Below are 21,369 nucleotides of genomic sequence, written 5' to 3'. Positions count from 1 at the left end.
TTTCTTTTAAATAAAAAGGTCCAGGTTTTGGTTCAAGCAATAAGGCCAACATGTGACTTAAGTGACCAGAAATGAATTAAAGACTTATTAATGAGTAAGGCCTTAAAGTTAAAACACACATTTTTTAAAATCTACCCATAAACAATAAAAATGCCCATTTATCAGCCATTAAATGTGTCCTGAAAGATATTTAACATGGTCTTCATTCTTTACTACTCAATAAAGATGATCAAAGTATTTACTACTTGCTAAGCTAGTCTAGTAGATAATAAACATGAGACAGATGGGATTAGGATTCATAACTAAAGACAAAGGGTTTCGGGGTAACTAATCCCCTTGACTTCATCATGTATGTGCTGTAAAAGCATTTTTTCTGGGGAAAAGACCCATGGCTTTTAGTAGATTCTCAAGAGTCTATGACACTAAAAAGTCAAAAACCACTACTTAAGGAGTTTGGCTATTTACACATAACACACAAATGCACATAAAGGCAGGTGGCAAAGAGAAGACGGATTATTTGTCCCTGTGTTCAGGAAATTTAGTCTCACAAACGCTTTAGAATTCATGGAGGATACTGAGGTGCTAATATTCCTGAGACGAAAGGGAAACAAACTCTGAGAAGGTAACACAGGCTGAAGGTCCCACTCCTCCCTGCCCTCACCTGCTGCTGGAGGACGTAGAGCATCCGGGCAGAGCGCACAGCCTGCTCCTGCCTCCTGACCCGGATGCGTCGTTCTTCATCTGGATCCAAGGCTTCTTCCATTTTATCTGAAAATATCCCACCCCCCCAAAGTGGATTACAAACCAAACATAAGAACTTTAGAAAATTTCGATTACTCAGAGATAATAAAGTTGAAGATCTCTATTTTAAGAAGAAAAATGAAGCTGTAGCAACAGCAAATGTCATTTTCCACCAGCCAAGAAGTCAGGAATAAGGGGGCCTAGGTACCGACAGAGATGGAAGGGCCATGATGACATTACCAAGGTCAAGCTCCCCTCCAAGCAGGGATTCCCTGAACCAAGCTCCACTGGACAGCCTACTCCACTGTGAGGTACCTTTTACTATTTTAAAATTCTTTATATTGAGCCAAAATCTATAATGCTTTCTACTTTTTCAAAAACCCTTGACTGGCCCATTTTTATGTTTTGCAAGATTTCTTTCTTTCTCCAACATATGAAGATTACATGACTGTCCGAAGCCTTCACATTTGTTAGGAAGCACAGCCTCGCATACACTGTGTTCCACACTTTCAAAAAGTTAGTTCAAAGAAAGTGATTCTGGAAGACTGACTAAGGGATGTACAACTCACCCATTCCTTTCCAGTCAGTGGTTTTCAAATATGTCTACAACACAAATTCTTATGCAAAATTCCATCAAACCATCAGAGAGAAGCAGTGCTTCTTAAGTGTATTTTATCAATTCAAATTTTTCATATTTACTCATTAAAAAACAAACAAACTAGTGAAAGTACTTTTGAAGAACTTGAAAATTTGAAATCAAGGAGTTGTAGATACAGATACAGTCTCTGTGCTTACAAGCCAAACTGTTTCTCTCAGTTGGGCTACACAGTGTGGAGAAACTGGGTTCATATACTAGGGGCCCAGTGCATGGATTCGTGCACACTGAAAGGAAATGAGAAGGTGGCCGGTGGGGCGGGACTAGGTGAGATGGGCCGGACACACCCTGGAGCCACCTCCCACGGTCCCTCCCTGGCCAGCCGCACCTGGGACGGCGTCTGTGGAGTGAGTGGGGTTCCTCCAGCAGGTGGGGTCCCTCGGCCTGGCCTGCAGGATTGAGCTGAAACCGGCAGTCCGATACCCCCCGAGGGGTCCCAGAGTGCGACTGGGCATTCTGCAAAGTTGCTGTCGCTCAGCAGCTCCTGCATTGAGCACCTGCCCCCTGGTGGTCAGTGCGCATCATAGCTACTGGCTGGTCAGCCCATCGGTTAGGCTTTTATATATACAGATGTCAATGGTAACTGGCTCGGGTACAGTTTTTAACTGTTCCTCTTACAGATGATTCTCTTTTTTTCTTTTTTATTGAATTTATTTGGGTGACATCTACATATACATCCGATCTAATAATAGACAAACATGCTTATTAACCGTACCTCTGACACGCTTCCCATTGGCTAATCAGGGTGATATGCAAATTAACTGCCAATCAAGATGGCGGCCGGCAGACAGGCAGCTGAAGCAAACAGGAGGCTTGCTTGCTCCAGTGACGGAGGACTCCAACGTTCCCTGCCTGCCGCTGCCGGCCTCTGAGCTGCATTCTAAGAAACAATGTTGCAATTATAGAAGCTAAACAAACCCCAGAAACCTGCTTTCAGCCAGCCGGGATCTCAGAGCTGGAGTTGAAATAGTGTTTCGATTATAGAACCCAAACAAACCAGATACCTGCTTTCAGCAGCCAAGGCCTAAGAGCTGGAGCCAAGCCTCACAGCTAAAGCTGGCCCAGAATAAAAAAAGAAAAAGAAAAAAAGGAGCAGTTGGGAGATTCAGTCACCCGCCAGCCTGAAAACAGCCCTCAGCCCCTCACCCAGACTGGCCAGGCACCCCAGTGGGGACCCCCACCCTGAAGGGTGTTTGACCAGCTGCAAACAGCCATCATCCCCTCACCCAGGCTGGCCAGGCACCCCAGTGGGGACCCCCACCCTGATCTGGGACACCCTTCAGGGCAAACCAGCCGGCCCCCACCCGTGCACCAGGCCTCTATCCTATATAGTAAAAGGGTAATATGCCTCCCAGCACCGGGATCAGCAGAGCCGCGAGGCCTCCCAGCACCGGGATCAGTGTGACAGGGGGCAGCGCCCAAACCCGCTGATCGCTCTGCGGCTCTGTGTGTGACAGGGGGTGGGGCCACAACCTCCCTATCCACCCTGCTCTGTTCATGACAGGGGAAGGCGCCCCAACCCCCTGATCAGCCCTGTGCCTGATAGGGGGGAGCTCCCCAACCCCCTGATCGCCCTGTGGCTCTGTGTGTGACAGGGTGCGGTGCCCCAACCCCCGCACCCCCACAGGCCCTGCTCTGTGTGTGACGGGGTAGAGCCATAACCTCCCCATCGGCCCTGCCCTGAGTATGACAGTGGTGGCACCCCAACCCCTGACCGGCCCTGCTCTGTGGCTGATAGAGGGTGGCGCCCCAACCCCCACCCCCCGACTACGGGCCCTGCTCTGTGTGTGATGGGGTAGAGCCATAACCTCCCCATCGGCCCTGCCGAGTGTGACAGTGGCGGCTCCCCAACTCCCTGATCAGCCCTGCTCTGTGGGTGATAGAGGGCAACACTCCAACCACCCCCCACAGGCCCTGCTGTGTGTGACAGGGTAGAGCCATAACCTCCCCATCAGCCCTGCCCTGTGACAGGGTGTGGCACCCCAACCCCCTGATCCGCCCTACTGTGTGTGTGACAGGGGGGAGCTCCTCAACGCCCTGATCGGCCCTGCTCTGTGCGTGATAAGGCACGGAGCCCCAACCCCCTTGATGGGCCCTGCTCTGTGAGTGACGGGGCAGCGCCCCAACTCCCTGATTGGATATGCTGTGTGTGTGACAGGGGGTGGCGCCGCAACCTCCCCATTGACCCTGCCTTGAGTGTGACAGGGGGCGGTGCCCAACCCCTCCAATCGGCCCTACCCTGAGCGTGACTGAGGGTGGCATCGCAACCTCCTGATCCGCCCTGCTCTGTGCATGACAGGGGGCGGCGCCCCAACTCCCCAATCAGCCCTGCTCTGAGCCCGACCAGGGGCTGCACCTAGGGATTGGGCCTGCCCTCTGCCACCCGGGAGCAGGCCTAAGCCAGCAGGTCACTATCTCCCGAGGGGTCCCAGACTGCGAGAGGGCACAGGCCGGGCTGAGGAACCCCCCTCCCCCGAGTGCACAAATTTTTGTGCACCGGGCCTCTAGTGTGTGTGTGTGTGTGTGTGTGTGTATCTATATATATATATATATATCCCTAATATGCAAATAGACCAAATGGCAGAACAACTGAACAACCAAACAACCAGTCGCTATGATGTGCACTGACCACCGGGGGTGTGCACAGAACACGGCGGGCATCGGCCGTGGCAGGATGGTGGTACTGGTGAGCGGGGGTGCCTGACCAAGGCGGGGTGCCAATCACTGTCATTGGGGTGAGCCTCTGGTGGTTACTGAAAATTCTTTGCTCCCGTGTACCGCGGTCCCACTGGGGGTGCGCACAGGTTCTGGTAACAGGTACCCTAACCCCTAGGCTGGGCCCTTGGTCAGTGGATAACCAAGTGCAGCTTCAGGAAAGGAGCTGTGTCACCTGCCTCTGCTGGAGGGAGGTGAGGGCAGGAAAAACTCTTCAGAAAAAAGACACTGGTCAAACTCAAAGTCCACCTGTCTGGTCAGGAGTGCTTGCTCCAGTGACAGGAGGAGGGAGTGGAGTTTGATAGGGGTGGGGGTCCCAAAAGAATGAACGTGTATGAACTATTCCACCCTCACCAATTTTCCTCACCTTTTGTTACTTCTTCGATTTTATGGATACAATTGCTCAATATTTTCTGGAGTCGCTGAACTTCTAGCAGTCTTCTGTGTTCACATAGGCTTTTGTGGTCACCTGTCCTGCCATGAGGCCGCAGTCCTGGGTCATGGGTGGGTGGTGAATTTGGCATGGTCAAATCTGACTGTCCTGCATGAGATGTGTATACGTATACTTTGGCACCTGAGCTGGAAATTTCTACTTTGGATGGCTGGTGGCTGCAATGAAAAGCTTCTTGACTCTTCATTTCCTTCCTTTCCATCCCAAGGTCAGATTTTTTATGCTTGGTGCATCCACATTTCGGAGAGATTTGGGATTGACTTGTGAGATGATGTTTTTTTACATGTTCTTCAAAGTGTCTTCGTTTCATATCTCTTTTGGCAAGGTGGACAGCGTAGCTAAGTCTCTCTTCTGATACAACAGAAAATGAAACAGAACTGCTTAGATCAGGACCATCTCCAAAATCCAAATCTTTACAGTGGTCCGACTCAGTGTGCGAGTGCTTCAGTTTTTCTATTTTAATTGCATGTGGGTAAGAATACCGGATTGCCAAGTTGCTTGAATGTGTAGGAACATTCTTATTAAACTGCAGCTGGTTCTTTAAAAAAAGTAAAAGTAAGCAATCATTAGAAAAATAATACGTTGTATAGTTGGTATATGTCCACACCAAGTTTCTAAAATTTTACACAATTATTAGTGCTAAGAGGTATTTTTATTTTGTAATGATAGAATCATCTGCTCTCTTACACCCTGAATCCATCACGTACCACCAGTTGCAGACTGGATAAACAAACTGGCACACTCCTGCTCTGGAATACTCAGTATTAAAAAGGAACAAACTGACACATGCAACACATAGATGAATCTTCAATACATTGCACCCAGTGAAAAAAATTCTTCCACAAAAGAGTGCATAGCATAGGATTCCCCTTATATGAAGTTCTAAAACTTCACTGACCAAACGAACAGTGGTGGAAAAAAATCTGCATAGTGGTTGCCTCTGGAGGGAAGGGCGGGACTGACCAGGAAGGGGCATAGAGAACCCTCTGGGTAGTGGACATGATCTGTATCTTGAAAGAGGCATGGGTCACACTGGTGTACACATCTGTCAAACTCAGCAAATGTGAATGAATATATTCATTTCAGATGTAAAATTTACATGAAGAGAAAAAATGGTGAAGAAGGAATTCTAGTACTAGGTATGATATGCATGCTGAATTAGTTAGGGTACCGGTGTCTGAAATTTACTTTGACATGTCAAACAATAAGTTGGGTTAATGAATGGATCCTAGAGGGATGGACTGAAGGAAAGATATGCAATTGAAAAGTACAGTGAAATAGTAATAGAATCTTGATGTTCACTGTGAAACTCAACTTTGCTGTATATTTGAAGATTTTTGTAACACAACGTTGGAAGTAAAGACATTTTGGGTACAACTGGGTGAAGTTCAATAAAGACTGGTTATTAGGTAATTTTAGGAAATTTTTTGGTCAATTTCTTAGGTTTGATAATGGTATCATGGTTAAGTAGAAGAGCTTATTTTTAGGATCAGTATTCTAAAATATTTAGAAGCAAAATGTCGTATCTGCAACTTACTCTGAAGTGGTTCTGCAACCATTTTAGAGATGGTGAGACAGAAAAACAGGTAGGACAAATTGTTACAACTGCTGACGCTAGAAGGATTAAAAAAGGTGTTCTTGCCCTTTTCTTTCAGCTTTTCTGCTTGAAATGTTTCATAATAAAAATATGAAGGGGGAAGAAAACCACAACTACCTGGGTCTGAAGTCTCCAGGGGTCACTCCTCCCATCTAGCTGGACACTAGACGCGTGATTAACACAAGCTGAAGCTGGTCTGCCTGGTCCCATCATGTCAGATAGTGCAGAACAATTGTGAAAGCCTAGTTACCAGCCAACAGTTCTTCCCCAAACCATTGCCTAAAATAAAAGAAAGCTACTTTCAGACCGACAGTCTTCAAAGGGAAAGAATAAGTGAAACACAACATCATGCTCTTATAACAATGTTCTAGCAGCCCATAGCAACCTCATACTAGAGCCAATGACATATGAGGATAGGTATAGGATAGCTTCTTCCATTTACAAAAGCACTGAAATTAGACTTCCCAAGAGAATAGGGAGACACTACTTTAATGACAATCTATTGAGCCCTTTTCATTCCAAATTTCAAATCTCAAGGGTCTCTAGTAAGATATTACTACAAACAGAGCTCCGCTATGGTCAACAAGCACTTGCCAGCAGGGCATTTTACGGACACGTTCTACATTAATAAATCCCAACCACTCGTCAGAAAGTAGTCCCGCTTGCCCTATGAGGTGGCTCAAAACGACACAACTGAATGACTCTAAGTAAACCTCAGGGTCAGAATATCTAGATTTATGCCAGGATCTGCTATTAACCACTGAATGACCTCTCCACACCTTCCATTTCTCCATCTCCCCCCTCTATGCACACACAGTGGAGATAAACGATATGAAAGTGCTAAGCTGTTATGGGCTCTACTCATTATCGCTGCCTCTCCCTATTCTGAAGTCCTCCTGATAGACACGGCACTATCCCTGCGCTCGCCACGTGCTGATTTCACACTTGTCTCACGTTGTTATTTACCTATTTCACAGGCACATGTCTCATCTTCCCAGCTAGACAAGGTTCCTTGAGGGTAAGGGCCTTGTCTTGCTCTTCTCTGATATTTCCCACAATACAGTGCTTTGAGCATAGTAGACAATTTAACTCATTTGTTGAATTAAGCTGATTTTCCATGAACTGACTTGTGTTAAATGGAGAATTTGTTCTCTCAAAGAATCCCATGGTAAATCAACTGGGAAATGCAGGTTTAAAAAAAAATCCCTAATGTAAGCTTCTGAATAAACCCAACATCTGTAGACTGGATTTGTTAAAGACAGATACATCTGAAGGAACATAAAGGCAGCTGTCCAAGATTCCTAAGGCTGTAGAGACAAGATAAAAAACGAAGATGGGAGGAGGTACAGGGGCAAGGCAATCCCAGCTGGCTTGGTATCACCACCGTTCAGGGGCTGGAGCCGCACAATGAAGGAGTCTGCAGAATTGGGGGCCAGGGTGACTGCAACTTTTATGTGGTCAACACCTTCCCCCGGGCTGCATGAGGCCTAATGATCCTTTCTCTACAGGAAAAAACCAGGCGATGTCCACAGTTTCCCGATACCCCGAGTGATGCCAAACACACACACACACACACACACACACACACACACACACACAGACTGTTCCCCTGTACAAAGTCCTGGGACACCTTTCTCCTCGCAATCTGTCCCTTTCCAATTGCTCCAGGAAACCTCCCAATGCGTTACCCCACATACCATGGGCCTTCTCCACACAATATCCCCCCTCCCCCATCCTGAGACACCTCTACATCCTGCGCCTTCATCCACAAGCCAGGACAAATCTCCCCCACACTGTTCCCTCCCAGAGTCCCAGGACCCCTCAACTTGTGCCCTACTCTTACTACAGGAATGCCCCCCTCCATCTGTCCTCCCCCACACAATTTTCTCCCAAATTGTCCCCCCTCACTCTCATTCCAGACACTCCTCCAGTCTGGCTGCTCCCTCTCCGCTGTGGGTGATCTCTGAAACGGCCAATGCCCATTTCCTCCCTTGAAACTGCGGACACTGCCACAGCTTCATTCCCGCCCCCAGTCGCTCCTGTCCCTGACACTCCTGGCACATTCTCCCAGTCGGTTCCTTCCCCCACAGACCCTGGGCAGCTCCAGGGCCTGGTCCCGCGCCCATGGGTGTAAGACACCCCCGCTGCCTGGCTCCTCCCTGCCAGCCCCAGGATACTCCCGCCTCCTGCCTCCGCCCCAGAAGCCCCCGGGCCCCTTGCAGACCGTCTGGTCACCACGGTGAGGCCTGAGCCAGCAGCAGTGGTTTCTTCTCCTGAAGACCCAGACACCCACACCGCAGCAGGCACGTGCCCCGCCACGGGAACTCCCACACCTGCAAGCACCCCCAAAGACAGAGGTACCCTCACAGCCTCGGGGACTACCGTAGTGGGTCTCCGCCACAGGCCTGGCCCACCTTCAGAGCCCGTCTCCCTGCCCACAGGTCCCGAAGCCCGGGCAGCAGCGGGCCCCTCCGTCGCCAGTCTCCTTCCCCACGCACCAGCGACATCCCCAGCGCTGGTGTCACCCACCACCAGCCCAGGAGCGCCAGCAGCTGTGGGCACTCCCACAGCCATGGCGACTCTGGCAGCCACGGGCATCTCCGCCGTCTGTCTTCTTCCCGATGAGCCCAAGAGATCCCCAGAGAGTGTCTCCTCCTCTCCAGGCCCAGGTACCCCTGCAGTCTGTCTCCTCCCTGGCAAGTGTGAGAAGCCCCCAGAGCCGGTCTCCACCCCCAGAGGGCAAGGCACCCTGGGAGCAGCGGGCACCTCCACGGCCACAGGAACCCTGGCACTCTGCCTCCTTCCCCAAGATCTGGGGACACCCCCAGAGCCAGTCTCTTCCCCGACAAGCCCAGGAACCTCGGGAGCTACAGCAACCTTGTCAGTCACCGGAAGGCCGGGCACCAGCCTCCGTCCCCACAGCCTTGGCAAAGCCGCAGGCCCCGCATTCTCTCTCACAGCCACCAGCTCCTCCGAAGCCACAGGGACCCCAGCAGCCGGGGGCGTTCCGGTACTGAGATTGCCTTCCCACGGGTTCAAGACCCCTCTGGAGCTGACTTCCGGACATGCAGGGCCCGACACCCACACAGCGGCAGGCACCCTCCCAGAGCCAGGCGCACCCAGAGCTGCGGGGACCCCCGCGGGGGCGCACCTGTGCTTGGTCACGCCTGATGCCTCGGGCATCCCCACCGCCTCAGACACGCCCACGGCCTGTCTCCTCCTGCACAGACATGCAACATCCCTGTAGCCAGCCTCCTGGTCCACGGACCCAGGGACCCCTAACGCTGTGGGCACCAGAGCCCCCTGCTCCCCCACCGCCTGCCTCCTCTCCCACAGACTCGGGACATCCTCACAGCACGTCTCCTCCCTGACCACCCCCGGCCCTGCCTCAGCCAGAGGCACCCCCAGAGCCTGCTGCCTGGCCCACAGGCCTGGGATGCCACCGTAACATGTCTGCTCTCCTATGGCCCCTGGTACCCCCCCAGCCTGGGACACACCCACGGGCTGGGCTGGTCCCCACAGACCCGGCACACTCCCTCCGCCTGCCTCCTGCCCCAAAGCCCGAGGCGCGCCCATGGCCTGTCCTACACCCCAGAGGCCTGGCGCACCCCCGGGGCCTGCCTCCTGCTCCTCGGGGCCAGACACCTCCGTGGTCTGGGCTACTTCCCATGGCCCCGGGTCACCTGCAGAGCCCGTCTCTGCCCACACAGCCTGTCCCATCTCCCTGAACCCTGGGTCCCCGCCGCATCTAGCTTCCTCTTCCACAGCACAAGGCACCCCGACAGGCTGCCTGGAGACCCACAGGTCAGGGACACCCCCAGGGCCTACCTCCTCCAGGGCTCCTCTCCTCTGCCACATGCCTGGGGCACCCACAGAGGGCGTCTCCTCTGCAGCTCTGGGTACCTCCACAGCCTGGCCCCTCCCCCACAAGGTGTCCCCATAGACTGCCTCCTGCACCACAGCTGGGGCACCCCCACAGCCCACCTCTCCCTCCACAGCTCTGGCTACCTCCACAGCCTCAGGCCACCCCGCGGCCCCAGGCACCCCCATCACCGGCCCTCTTCCCCACGGGCCTGGGGCAACCTCGTAGCCTATCTCCTCCACAGCCCCCGGCACCCCCGGAGCTGGCCCTCTCCCCAGCAGGAGTGGGGCAAGCCCAGAACCTGCGGCCACAGCCCCGGGCACACCCTCCGGAGGCAAGCTCGCCGCCTGGCCCCGGCCCCGCCAGCCCGGGGGCCGCGCACATCCCGCCCCGGGGCCGGCAGCTGCGGGTGCTCCCAGGGCCTGGGGCGCCGCCCTGACCTGCCCTTCCACCCACGGCCCCGTGAGACCTCGGCGGCTGGTCTCTACCCACGAAGCTCGGCCGGGCACGCCCCGTTCCACCGGCCCTTCTCCCGCAGGGACGGGGTGGAGCTCCACTCGGCTCCCTTCCCCACCGCCCGAGGCTGCCCGCATGGCCTGCACCTTCAGCCACAGCTCCAGGATGCTCTCGTGCCCCGTGGACCCCGGGCGGCCTTTCCGCTCCCCGCCCCGCGGGCTCCTGCACGCGGCCTGCTCCTCGTCCCCGGTGCCAGTCACCCACACCGACCCCGCGGGCCCCACCAGCTGGGGCTCCCCCGCCGCCCCGTTCACCAGCACAGCCCCGGGGGCCTTCGCAGCCTCCATGGAGCCTGCAGTGCCCGGCGTCCCCGAAGCCTCGCTCGCCCCGGGGCCCTCGGCGGTCTCCGCCGCGCGTCTCCCCCCCCGCGGCTGCCGACAGCCCGGCGGCTTCCCTGCACTCACACAGCGGGTCCCCCACCCCGAGGACCTCGCCCGGCGCCTCCCCCCTTGGCCTCGGGGCGCCCCCGTCCATTTCCTCCCCCCGGGCCGCCGGGCTCCGCGCCCGGACCTGCTGGGCCCCACACAGCGGCCCGGCATCTCAGTGCTCGCTCGCCCCAGCGCCCGCCGGGCTCAGGGCTCGAGGGCAACTCCCATCTCCCCCCCGCCCCCCCACCCCACGCAGGCCCAGGGCACCGGGCCCCCGGCTGCTCCACACTCGCACTCACACCAGCTCCAACCGCGCAGCCTGACTTCCTCCCAGCCCCCCACCCCGCGCCCCCGCTCGCCCTCCCTTCAGTCCTGGCCCCACCCTAAAGCCTAGGCAGGAAAATAGTTTAAAAGGGGCGATGAGCGGCAGTATCTGCCCTGGGCCAAGCTCTCCTCTCCCCCAGGTCCATGACTCCTAACGCAGCTCCCCAGGACCACCCAACACCGCGGGTGCCCACCCGGCCTGAGGCGGCGAGGCACGGCACGGCTACTGGGAAGCAGGCTGGGGGGACCTCAATTAGGCCTGGTTTCCGGCCGCTCGCTCGGTCGCCATGGCAACAGGCGCAGGGCGGCTTGGGAGCCGTTAGAGCTCGAGAGCCACGTAAGGGTTCCAGGTCTGCGCGGCAGCAGGTTTTGCAGCCATTGTCTATGGGGCTGGGGCCGAGACCAAATTAGGAAAGAAGCCTGGGTTTCGGAATGGAGCCAGAACGGGAAGGTCGGAGAAGCGAGAGCAGAAAGGCGGTACGGATGAGTTATGGCCCTCAGAGGCCCCCGTAGCCCCCCATCTCCCCAAGCTTTTGGGCTCCTGCAGTCACCTGGTGCTCAGCCCACCCGGAAGCAGGTTCGCCCCGCCTCACGTGGGCCCCGCCTCTGGGCAGTACCACCCGGACTATCTTCCCTGGACTATCCTCGGTTCCCGGAGCGCGTTCCCCATGGCCCCTTACGAGGAGGTGAGTGTGTCCGGCTTCGAGGACTTCACCCGGGCTGTGGAGCAGCACAAAGGCAAGACCATTTTCGCCTACTTTACCGGTTCTAAGGACGCCGAAGGGAAAAGCTGGTGCCCCGACTGCGTGCTGGGTGAGGCCGGGGTTCGGGGCTGCTGCCCAAAGGGAGTGGAGGAAGGCAAGGCCGAGGTTCTGGCCGGAGAGCGGAGTTCATGACAGAGGGAGGAGTCTTACTCCTGGAGGATCCGCAGGGCTGTCTAAGCTGGCATTTTGCCTCTTTGTCCCACCTTGTTCCCTTCTCTCCCGTTAAGTGCGCCCCCGCCCCAAGAGTGCCTTCTACCATTCGACCCATATCATCTTGACAGCTAGTCCTTTACAATTTTTCACTTCCTCGGTATGATTAGCGTCCTGGTGAGGACGGGAGGTGATGTCCTTTGCATAGGTCAGCAAATATGCCTTTCATTCTTCTGGGCGTCTGGACCGGGACGTAGTTACCCATAAAGTGGCTTTCAAATCAGAGAACACCTGCCTTCTGTTAACCTCAGTTAACTGCAGGTTAGGTCTGAGTTGTTAGCAACATGAGGGGAGGGGAGAGGGATGCTGTTTATCAGGGCCTGGATGTAGAGTTGATTATTTTATATCAACTTTTTTTAAAGCTGAACCAGTCGTACGAGAAGGCCTGAAGCATATTAGTGAAGAATGTGTGTTCATCTACTGCCAAGTAGGAGAAAAACCTTAGTAAGTGGCAATATATACTCTCTCCCCCAGACATGCACTGCACTCTGCCAAACAGGTGGGAAGGGCCCCCGGACTCAGGTTCTATGTCTAAGGTACAGTGGATGAGTCAAGCAATTAGAAGATATAAATACAGATCAAAATTCTGAATGTTCAGCCGCTTGTATTAGAAGGGTAATTCAATAAATTTAGTCTGGTGTTAGTTCAGAACTTAATTGTCTTTACATACATATCTTAATCACACTTTAAAGGAAACTTACACAGGGGAATAGGTAAGTCACAGTTCTTAAGGTTTTTAAAATGTTTACAACAAAATGATTACTAAAAAACTAAATGTAGGAATATATCAAATATTAAACAAAATATAAGAAACATAGTAAAATGTTTTTCATGATCACTTTTTCTTCTCAAAATAGTTGGAAAGATCCAAATAATGACTTCAGAACAAACTTGAAGATAACTGCAGTGCCTACACTCCTTAAATATGGAACAGTGAGTATCTTTCTTCAACTATGTTGGGGCTACAGTTCACCCTGTCACAACTCTTTTAACTCATTCTGGATTCAGATATGGAAAGGTCTTGACATTTCATCCAAACATCACAGTGCTGTTCAGAGTGCATCTGTCCATCCCCTATGGACAATCCCAATAAACTGTTAGTAATGTAAATAGCTAAGTATTACATCTTTTTATGCTTTTTAAAAGTTATTAATTTAAAATTCTATAAGCACTGCTCAAGAAAGTTGATTTACACATGGTTTCTTAAACAGTGGCATCAGTGGCTGCTTGCCAGTTAACCCATAATTCTGGTTGAAAAGGAACTTCTAGTCATAGCCCTGGGATTCTAAACTAAAGAATAGAGGGCAAGGGGGTGGCACTGGACTTGCTGTCTCCTGTTTTAGTCTAAGTTTTGAGTCAAGTATTTTAATGACTGAACTTAGAGCAAATATCTTGTTTCATAAAACTTGTTAAAACTAGTTAATAGTTTCTGAATGGCGTACTTTCTGTTTAAATATTTGTGTCATTCAAGGCTGAACAACTCTATCCCCTCCTAATAACATTTTTATAGCTGTGGGTTACGATTTGACTGTTCTTCTCTTACAGCCTCAAAAACTGGTAGAATCTGAATGTCTTCAGGCCAACCTCGTGGAGATGTTGTTCACTGAAGATTAAGATTTGATTATGACAGTTGTGTCTTGATTTCCTGATTTATTCTAGTATAAAAGAAATTGCATGCTTGCTTTGAATTCATGTTAGGCATAAATAAATGATGATTTTAAAAAATGGCATGTCTAAACATTGGAGTGCTATACAAATGCTCATGAACCCTGTTTGTTTGTAATATATGGATATCTTTAAAATATAGGTAAAATAAGTCTTCAGGAGTGGTAGTAATAGCATAAAGGAATGTGTTATTGGAGATAATAGGAATATCTGAAAGCCCCTAATAGTGAATTTGCTTCCAAATCTCTGAATGAATTTTAGGATCTTTAAATTTAAATCCCATGAATTTACATAGAACTATTGTTCCTAAAATGCCTTTTTGGCTTTAGAATGCAGAACTTAAGCTAACCACAGCACAGCACAGCTAATCCAGCCCCACTTCATACAGGCAGCTTTGTTTCACAGTCTGAACGTACCTCACTACTTGGGATGAGGCAGGGAGCAGAGGCTGGAGCCGATACAGCCAAGCGGGAGGAAGGATTCCCCCTGAGTCAGTCACACTCTGATTACCACTTACTAGCAGTGTAACCATAGGCAAGTTACTTAAGCTGTCTAAGCCTAAGTCTCCCCCTTTTGAACAAAGATTGTTCTAAGACTGACATGAAAATGCAGCTAAGCACTAACACGGTGCCTGGTTTGTGGTGTCTGCCAAATAAACGTTAGCTTTGCCAAATGAGCACAAGTATTTGGAATTCCTCATCTTGTTCTAGTCTAAGGTCAAGAGTCCAATTAGTTAACTATCTATCTCCCTGCCATCACTAGGTCAGCAACATAGCAATGATTCTTCCATTAAAGCTCTTTGCAAAGCAAGTAGTGAGACAGGTATGTCCTCTTCTCCTGCAGAATGTAAAAAATCTTATGCCGTTCCTGCTCTGGGATTTAAAGAGGTCATTGACTCTATTTCTTATGTGGATAAGGAATAGTCAGTGACTACTATGTAGATAAGAAGGGTGGGGTAGCTGACCTGAGGGACAGTAAGGTTCCAGGAGATGGACTTGCCCCAGTCCCCACTGTACATCAGGAACAGAGCCTGGCTGAGTTCAGGATGTTTGGCGGCCCTCCCCCTGCCCCATCCTCACTGCCTCCTTAAACTGGTCTAAAGCACCAAATGTTTCTGTCCTTAGTTGAGTGTGTTAAATACTAATAAAAATTTACAAATCCAGAGGAAAATCAAAGAACACTTTTGGCTTAACAGAAATAATCTACTGACAATGAAAAGTTAGTTGGATTAAATAGCACACCAAAGGTACTCAGTGCTAGCACAAGAAAGTAGGTAAGATGAGTCCTTTTTTTTTTTTTGGTCTTCACTGTACAGAAGCAACATATACAGTCTTAGGAGCCTGGTCTGGATCCAGCTTTTCATTTTCCTGAGGTGTTATTTTGCTGTTGCTGCTCTGCCAGGGCTTGCTGAAGGCGCATCCGCTTCCGGGAATAGTGCTGCCAGTGCAGAATTTGCTGCTCGTCAATAAATTTCGCACACTGAGCATTCACCAGCTCCTTGCGGAAGTGCTCGTACTGGAGTAGTTCTAACATGTGCAAACACTGAGGGTACCTGGGTTTAAGTTTATCAATTAATGACTGGCATCATTTAAGTCAATAACTCCAAGCTCTAATTCAGTTACTCATGTACAAATGATCTTGCAGCTACAGTTTCTGTAACATTAACTTAGAACACTTTGGTAGCATAGTTCTTTTTTTTCTTGCTCAAAGAAACTAGTGATCAAAAGTGAGAATTAAGCAAAATTTTCACAAGTGAGAAAACTTAAGATCAGAAAGATTAAGTAACTTGCCCAAGATCACACAATAACTGGTAAGCAGAGTCAACATTTGGGGGCAAATCGAGTTAATCTACTCTGGTGGTTTCCAAAGTGAGGAGTAGGAACACTTAATTTTTAGTAATTAATGTGTTTGATAACTATTGATTTTCCATCAATAATGATAAAAAGTCAGGGTCAATTTCAGAAGGAACTATGCACAAATATTATACTCTAGTTTTCCATGGGGATATGGAATTCTGAAATTATATATACTCTAAGACTGAGCAAAGACCTAAGTAAATGTACTGTGGATAAAGAGTCAAATTTCTGGCTATCATAAAAAGAAACATGAGGAAAGGGAGAAGGCAAGAATGAACCCTATTTTTGAGCAGGAACTGAAAACAGCAGTATGAACTCAGGACTTTTTAGACAGAAACATAGAGCCAGACACAGATATGTGTTCTCAGTTTGTGTGCTGACAAGGCGTAGGAACAATGACATGTGGTACTAGCAAGCAGTTTAGTGCCCAACTTGTGGGTTTTAAATAGCATTTTCCAGAGTTCCTTGGAGAAATGGCTGATTCCGGGCTACGGCAAGGAAAATACAAGATGAGCCTGGGATAGTGTGTAGTGCCAAAGAAAAGTGCTCAAAAATTATGTCAGAAGTACTCCAGAGACCATGTGAAGGGGCTCCTAGTGGCTATAGCTGGAATCACTAGAGCAAGGACATACATAATAATAATCCACAAGATAAAAATTAAGATGCCAAGAGTCCACAGTGATGTAACTTTTAAAAATGAATGAATAAGTTGGGAACAAGGGAATGTTCTTTACAACTGAATTCCAACCACTAAATGTAGAAATTATGATGGAATTGGAATTAGAAAATCACCACAGTAAAAATTCTTTGAGGCAAGTATCTTCAATAGATAATTAGTGGGTAAAAGTGTGAAACATAGTTTCAAAGTATTTCCTCACAACATATTAAAAAGAAAAAATAGTAACTTGATATAGAGAAAACTGGCAGCTACCACCTCAACCGAGTGATCAAAAATAATATCATCAGTGGCGGGTAAATTGACTTCTGTGTCACAGTCATGGAGGGAAAAAAAAGACTGACGAACTCAGGTGGGAGGAGACTAAGAGATGACAAAATGCAACATATGAGCCTCCACTGGATACTGTACCAGACATAGGGCATTAGTAACACAGCCTGTGAAATCTGAAGTCTGTAGATTAGATAAGGTTAGACAGTATATTGTTAATGTTCTAATTTTGATCATTGTACTGTGGTTACATAAGATTTTTAATATTTAGAATATATGGGTGAAGAATATATAGGGATGCTCTATACTATTTTTCCAATCTGTTTTGTAAGTAAAATTATTTCAAATAGAAAAGAGATAAAGTTTAAATGAGTAAATTAAAAAACACTAAATCAGTCCTAGCCAGTTTTGGCTCAGTGGATAGAGCATCAGCCTGTGGACTGAAGGGTCCCGTGTTCGATTCTGGTCAAGAGCACATACCGGGGTTGCGGGCTCAGTCCCCAGTAGGGGTTGTGCAGGATTCTCTCTCATCATTGATGTTTCTCTCTCTCTCCCTCTCCATTCCTCTCTGAAATAAATAAAAATATATATTTTTAAAAAGTAAATCATATAGGGAGTACACAGAGCCAAAACTGGACAAGCGGTAGAAATGACACGTTTGGGAAACAGTATACTCCTGCAGTGCTCACGGGGAACCTCGAGCCATAGTTTAGATGACCATCTCAGCAGTGTGGTGACTGAAATTAAACTTGTGGTGTCTAATTCAGTGTCCATCACTGAGTCTCTAATCCACATAAATACATGTTCATATCTAATAAAAAAGTATTTTCTGTGAATTATTAAATGAATAAGTGGTTGTTTATAAAGAGCCAGGAAGGGTACAGAGGATCCTGCAGGCAGCTTCATGAATCAACTATTAGACCAGTGGTTCCCAACATGAAGCACATGCCCCTTTGATTAAGGAGAACAATTCAAGAATGGAGTTATTAACAGTGAATTTTTTGCATTTCTTATGGTTCTAGGGGCCTCACAGTATATAAATATATATTGTGACATATTTATGCATTTCAGTTCTCTATTATATATTTTGAAACTATTTGCTATTCTTTCATATCACTTCACATTATTTTTTTAACAATTTCTTAGTGACTTCTTCCTCAGTATTCAACTGTCCTTTTATTTTTCTCTTTCATGGACGCCATGTTCTTTGGAAGCTTATCTAGACTTAATGGTCTTTAGGCTTCCTCCATAGAAGTTCACTTTTTGAATAGTAAGAATTATATGGGGGGGAGTGGGGGGGGCAGCATTAGGATTTTAGAGATGCTTAGGTGGGGCATGGCCAAAAAAAGGTTGGGAGCCACTGCATTAGACATAGATCAGAAAAGTGACTTGGATAACAAGTGCAAGTTTGAAACATTTTCCTCTCAAACTTTGCTTAGAAAGAAACAAAGTTTCATTACTGCTTTTTTTTACTGCCTAGTTAAGACAAAGAGGTGTGAATTCAAAGTTTACTTTTTACCAGTAAAAAGGAATGCTTGTGATTATAATATGCTTTTTGCAATTTAGTAACCATTAAAATGACAACATCTTTTGCACAACCTAAATTATGTGTATGTGTGTGTGTGTGTGGGGGGGGGGGGTGTTCATTTATTTTTAAAATGGGCACAGTACAGCACATAGGAGGCCCTAAAAAACCAGTAGCTATTAAGACTCTGGTAAGGTTACCTCCTCCAGAAAACCGTCCTTACAAGTACTCCTTTCTACATTCTTAAACTTTTAGCCTATAGCTACGTTCCTGCATTTATAGAATGTGGGTTCCTTGGGGTCAGAAAACCAGTGAGATGGGGTGAATAGTACAAGATAAGGTCAGATAAGACAGAGGCAGATCATATAGAACTTCAGCTCAAGAGACTGAATTTTATTCTGGATGCATTGGGAAGCCATTGAAAGATTCTAAGCAAGAAAGTAACACGTTGTGATTTACATTTTCAAGAGGTCAATTTGGCTTCTGCATAAAGAATTGTTTTGCTTTGTTTGGCTGGGGGTGAGAGGGTGGGGTGGAGAAAAAAAGGTAAGAGTGGAAGCAAAGATAACCCGTGGGCAGATCACTGCAATAATCCGAGATAAGTGTGTCTTGTAAGGTGGTGGCAACTAAAAGTGGAGAGATGGGTAAAACCAAGAAGTCTGTTAAATATCAGTGTTTTCGAGTATAATCAAGTATATACATATTTAGGACTATTAAAATTAAACTTACTTTAGATACTTGGCATATTCTGGTTCTTTCCAGTAAAGCAAGTACTTAAGATAATTAACAAAAGCTTTGTCTTTGAAGTAACCTCTTTGGGCAAGAACTGAAAGGCATAAAAAAAAAAAAATGCATCTGTAGAGCAAACCAATCCTTGAACCACTGATTTGTGACTTCTAACAAAGAATTTACACACATAACATCCCCACCACCAACACACACTGAATTCATAAAACAAGTCCCAGTTTGCTCAATTATATATAGTATATACACCAGTATAAGTGCAGCAATAATTCCGTTCAATTGAGAATGTATAAAAGCAGACACTAATGAATTGCAACTCATCTGTCAGAAACCATTCATTCAATGAGGTGCTCAACAACTTACAATTAAGATAATTTGGGTTAGCTAAACACTGCACAAATTCCAACTCCAACTGAAACCGAAGTCGATTTCCAGCATCATCTAGGAGAGAAGATAACGAAAATCACCCAAAATAAAGGTCACTTTATATAATGTTAACTTGTGGAAAGAAAACAGCAGTAAAGAAGCCCGACTAATGCTGATACGTATTTCTACATGAAGGGCAGGTGATGATTGTTTTTCTAAGAGGGGATAAACATTCACAAGGGTAAGAAAAGCCCTGATTAAAGTGATTATTTCTCTAAAGTCTAAAGTCTTCAAAGAAAACAGGAACACACAGGGGGCAGGGCATTATCACTTGTGAGCCACTATGTAGAGATGTTGACGGTGACCACAGGGGTACGTGCTAATAACTGTGCCTTCCCCTATACGAATCCTGCGTTAAAATGTTAGTGGGGTTAAATTAACAAAAGCTACGCGAATGCTAAGTCAATCAGAAAAGAAAGCTTAGAATTCAAGCTGAAAAAGAGACGGAACGTGTGCAAGACCAGGGAGCGCGTGGGTATGTGAGGAGCGTCAGTGGCAGAAAACTTCACACGTGTGTCCGCGACATTTCAAACGTAGACAAGTTCATCTGAGACGCAGAAAACAAATCGAACTTCTCCGGGTTAGTCTCGCCCGCGCCAGAAAGCCCACGGGGTGGGTGTTTGACCAGCAAGTGAGGGAAAAGGCCTGCGAACAAATCAGCCTCTGGAAAGGCCAAACTCCCTTAGCTTTTCCAGCCGCGACAAGAGCCCTCGCGCCCCCGGGTCCGCACTGTCACCCCGCGGAGATGAGGCCTGCACGGCGTCCCGGGAGCTGGAGCAGGCGTCCCGGCCCGGGACCCGTCTGTCCGCGGAGACTCGCGGCTCCGAGCGCTACTGACCTGTCTCCATAGCGACAGCCGCGGCCATCACCGGCTAAAAAGCTCAGCTGCCTCCAGCCCCACACAGCCACCGCCAGGAGTGGAGGAGGAGGTTCCGGAAGCCGCGGCTCCGCCTTCCTGTCGCGGGGCAGTGTGGGATGTGGGGGCGGGCACAGCCTAGCGTGGGAGCGGGAGGCTCCGCCCATCCCGGGCCCGCCCAGGCTCGCCCGGGCTCAGCCGCCGACACGCCTGCGCGGACCCCTAAAGGCGAGGGCGCGGGGCGGGGTCCGGTATTTGCAAGGGAGAGAAAAGCCCGACAGAACCCGGTGCCTGCATGCCATGGTGTTGGGGCACTCTCGTCCACCCTTGTGCCTGCGGTGACGTGACACGCCATTGTGACATCATCCCTTCCCTTGTGATGTAACCCAGGGGCGAGACTCGCGGGGAGTGTTAGGCTGTGGGGCCTCCCCGGGTCCCGTGGCCTCCCACCCCCTTTCCACCCGTAGAATGGCCTCACCCCTGCGGGGAAAGGCCGCTTCGCCCCTGGTGGAAACCACCCGCTACAAGGAGACATCGACGGTCCGCGTGGAGACCTCGTCCCACCGCGTGGAAACCTCCTCCCGGCGGGTGCACACGTCTTCCCGGCAGGTGGAGATGGAGACCTCCCAGGCCCCCTCTGGGAAGCGGCTTCCTCGCATCCTCGAGGTGTCCTCCCAGCACGTGGAGACCTCCTCGCAGCGCACAGAAACGTCCTCCCGCCACGTCAGGGCCTCGTCCTTGCGCGTGGAGACGTCTCTGCACCGCGTGGAGAGCCCTCCCCGGAGGGACAAGACGGCAGCCAGCCAGAATGTAAAAATGTCCCGATGAAACACTTCCCAAAGGCCACGGAAGGGCCATGGCCCTCGGCCAGGACCACATTGCCTCCAGTTTGCAGCCACCAATGCCAGGTGGACCGATCAGAGCACCCGCCTGTACATCAGCCTAAGAAAGGCCAATCTGCAGTTTCCGGACTCAGCCAACATTTACTGCGCACGCTGCACCTTGGACCCTCCTGCCTTTGACCCAGGCAACTGTTTTAACGGGAAGCCAGCACAAGTGTCCAGGTCCTTTCTCCTGTAGAAACTGAGTTGATGGATAAGAGGCTGTTTGAACCTCTGAACCAGGTGAGTTTGAGATTCATAGTCCCT

The 21,369-nt window shown here is 49.4% G+C and overlaps 5 protein-coding genes across 8 annotated transcripts in view; 2 read left to right on the top strand and 3 right to left on the bottom strand.

Moving 5' to 3' along the window:
• Window positions 1-8,758, bottom strand: part of KIAA0753 — a 56,737-nt gene extending 47,979 nt beyond the window's left edge. For both annotated transcript variants that reach the window (XM_081109009.1, XM_081109010.1), the window contains exons 1-4: window positions 7,126-8,758; window positions 6,277-6,438; window positions 4,479-5,100; window positions 662-768 (exon numbers count right to left, since the gene is read on the bottom strand). In XM_081109009.1, coding sequence (XP_080965135.1) covers window positions 662-768; window positions 4,479-5,100; window positions 6,277-6,372 — 825 coding nt within the window. In that variant the 5' untranslated portion in view covers window positions 6,373-6,438; window positions 7,126-8,758. The remainder of the gene's footprint in view (window positions 1-661; window positions 769-4,478; window positions 5,101-6,276; window positions 6,439-7,125) is intronic.
• LOC308531819 (uncharacterized protein) lies at window positions 7,461-11,076 on the bottom strand (the record flags this gene model as incomplete). The annotated part of the gene is made up of 2 exons (XM_081108927.1): window positions 7,461-7,576; window positions 8,280-11,076. 2 exons carry the CDS (start codon window positions 11,074-11,076, stop codon window positions 7,461-7,463), a joined length of 2,913 nt encoding a protein of 970 aa, XP_080965053.1.
• Window positions 11,077-11,297: 221 nt separating this feature from the next.
• On the top strand, window positions 11,298-14,578 carry TXNDC17 (thioredoxin domain containing 17). Of its 3 annotated transcripts, none has more exons than XM_081109014.1 (4): window positions 11,298-12,042; window positions 12,566-12,647; window positions 13,061-13,136; window positions 13,749-14,578. In XM_081109014.1, exons 1-4 carry the CDS (start codon window positions 11,898-11,900, stop codon window positions 13,815-13,817), a joined length of 372 nt encoding a protein of 123 aa, XP_080965140.1. In that variant the 5' UTR covers window positions 11,298-11,897; the 3' UTR covers window positions 13,818-14,578. The 3 variants fall into 3 exon arrangements, with proteins under 3 accessions (XP_080965140.1, XP_080965139.1, XP_080965141.1); XM_081109013.1 differs by having other exon boundaries at window positions 11,517-11,915; XM_081109015.1 differs by having other exon boundaries at window positions 11,578-11,967.
• A 450-nt stretch (window positions 14,579-15,028) lies between these two features.
• On the bottom strand, window positions 15,029-20,288 carry MED31 (mediator complex subunit 31). Its single transcript, XM_081109016.1, has 4 exons — window positions 20,204-20,288; window positions 19,303-19,380; window positions 18,925-19,021; window positions 15,029-15,420 (listed from the first exon to the last, which is right to left on the bottom strand). The coding sequence occupies exons 1-4, from the start codon at window positions 20,229-20,231 to the stop codon at window positions 15,228-15,230; spliced, it is 396 nt and encodes a 131-aa protein (XP_080965142.1). The 5' UTR covers window positions 20,232-20,288; the 3' UTR covers window positions 15,029-15,227.
• Window positions 20,289-20,612: 324 nt separating this feature from the next.
• Window positions 20,613-21,060, top strand: LOC308532898 (uncharacterized protein C17orf100). Its single transcript, XM_081110569.1, has one exon. The coding sequence runs from the start codon at window positions 20,690-20,692 to the stop codon at window positions 21,047-21,049; it is 360 nt and encodes a 119-aa protein (XP_080966695.1). The 5' UTR covers window positions 20,613-20,689; the 3' UTR covers window positions 21,050-21,060.
• The last annotated feature ends 309 nt before the right edge of the window (window positions 21,061-21,369 follow it).

This window comes from Myotis nattereri (assembly GCF_964212035.1).
Source record: "Myotis nattereri genome assembly, chromosome: 16".
NCBI lineage: Eukaryota > Metazoa > Chordata > Mammalia > Chiroptera > Vespertilionidae > Myotis > Myotis nattereri.
This window is presented reverse-complemented; position numbering and strand designations above follow the sequence as displayed.

Excerpts from the sequence above, each read along its gene's own strand:
- TXNDC17 (XM_081109013.1), top strand. The coding sequence starts at position 11,720 with ATGGCCCTCAGAGGCCCCCGTAGCCCCCCATCTCCCCAAGCTTTTGGG. Across the intron at positions 12,648-13,060 it reads CAAGTAGGAGAAAAACCTTA|TTGGAAAGATCCAAATAATG; the intron begins GTAAGTGGCAAT and ends TTCTCAAAATAG. Across the intron at positions 13,137-13,748 it reads CACTCCTTAAATATGGAACA|CCTCAAAAACTGGTAGAATC; the intron begins GTGAGTATCTTT and ends CTTCTCTTACAG.
- MED31 (XM_081109016.1), bottom strand. The coding sequence starts at position 20,231 with ATGGCCGCGGCTGTCGCTATGGAGACAG. Across the intron at positions 19,022-19,302 it reads TAACCCAAATTATCTTAATT|TTCTTGCCCAAAGAGGTTAC; the intron begins GTAAGTTGTTGA and ends TATGCCTTTCAG. Across the intron at positions 15,421-18,924 it reads GAATATGCCAAGTATCTAAA|GTACCCTCAGTGTTTGCACA; the intron begins GTAAGTTTAATT and ends ACTTAAACCCAG.
- LOC308532898 (XM_081110569.1), top strand. The coding sequence starts at position 20,690 with ATGGCCTCACCCCTGCGGGGAAAGGCCGCTTCGCCCCTGGTGGAAACC.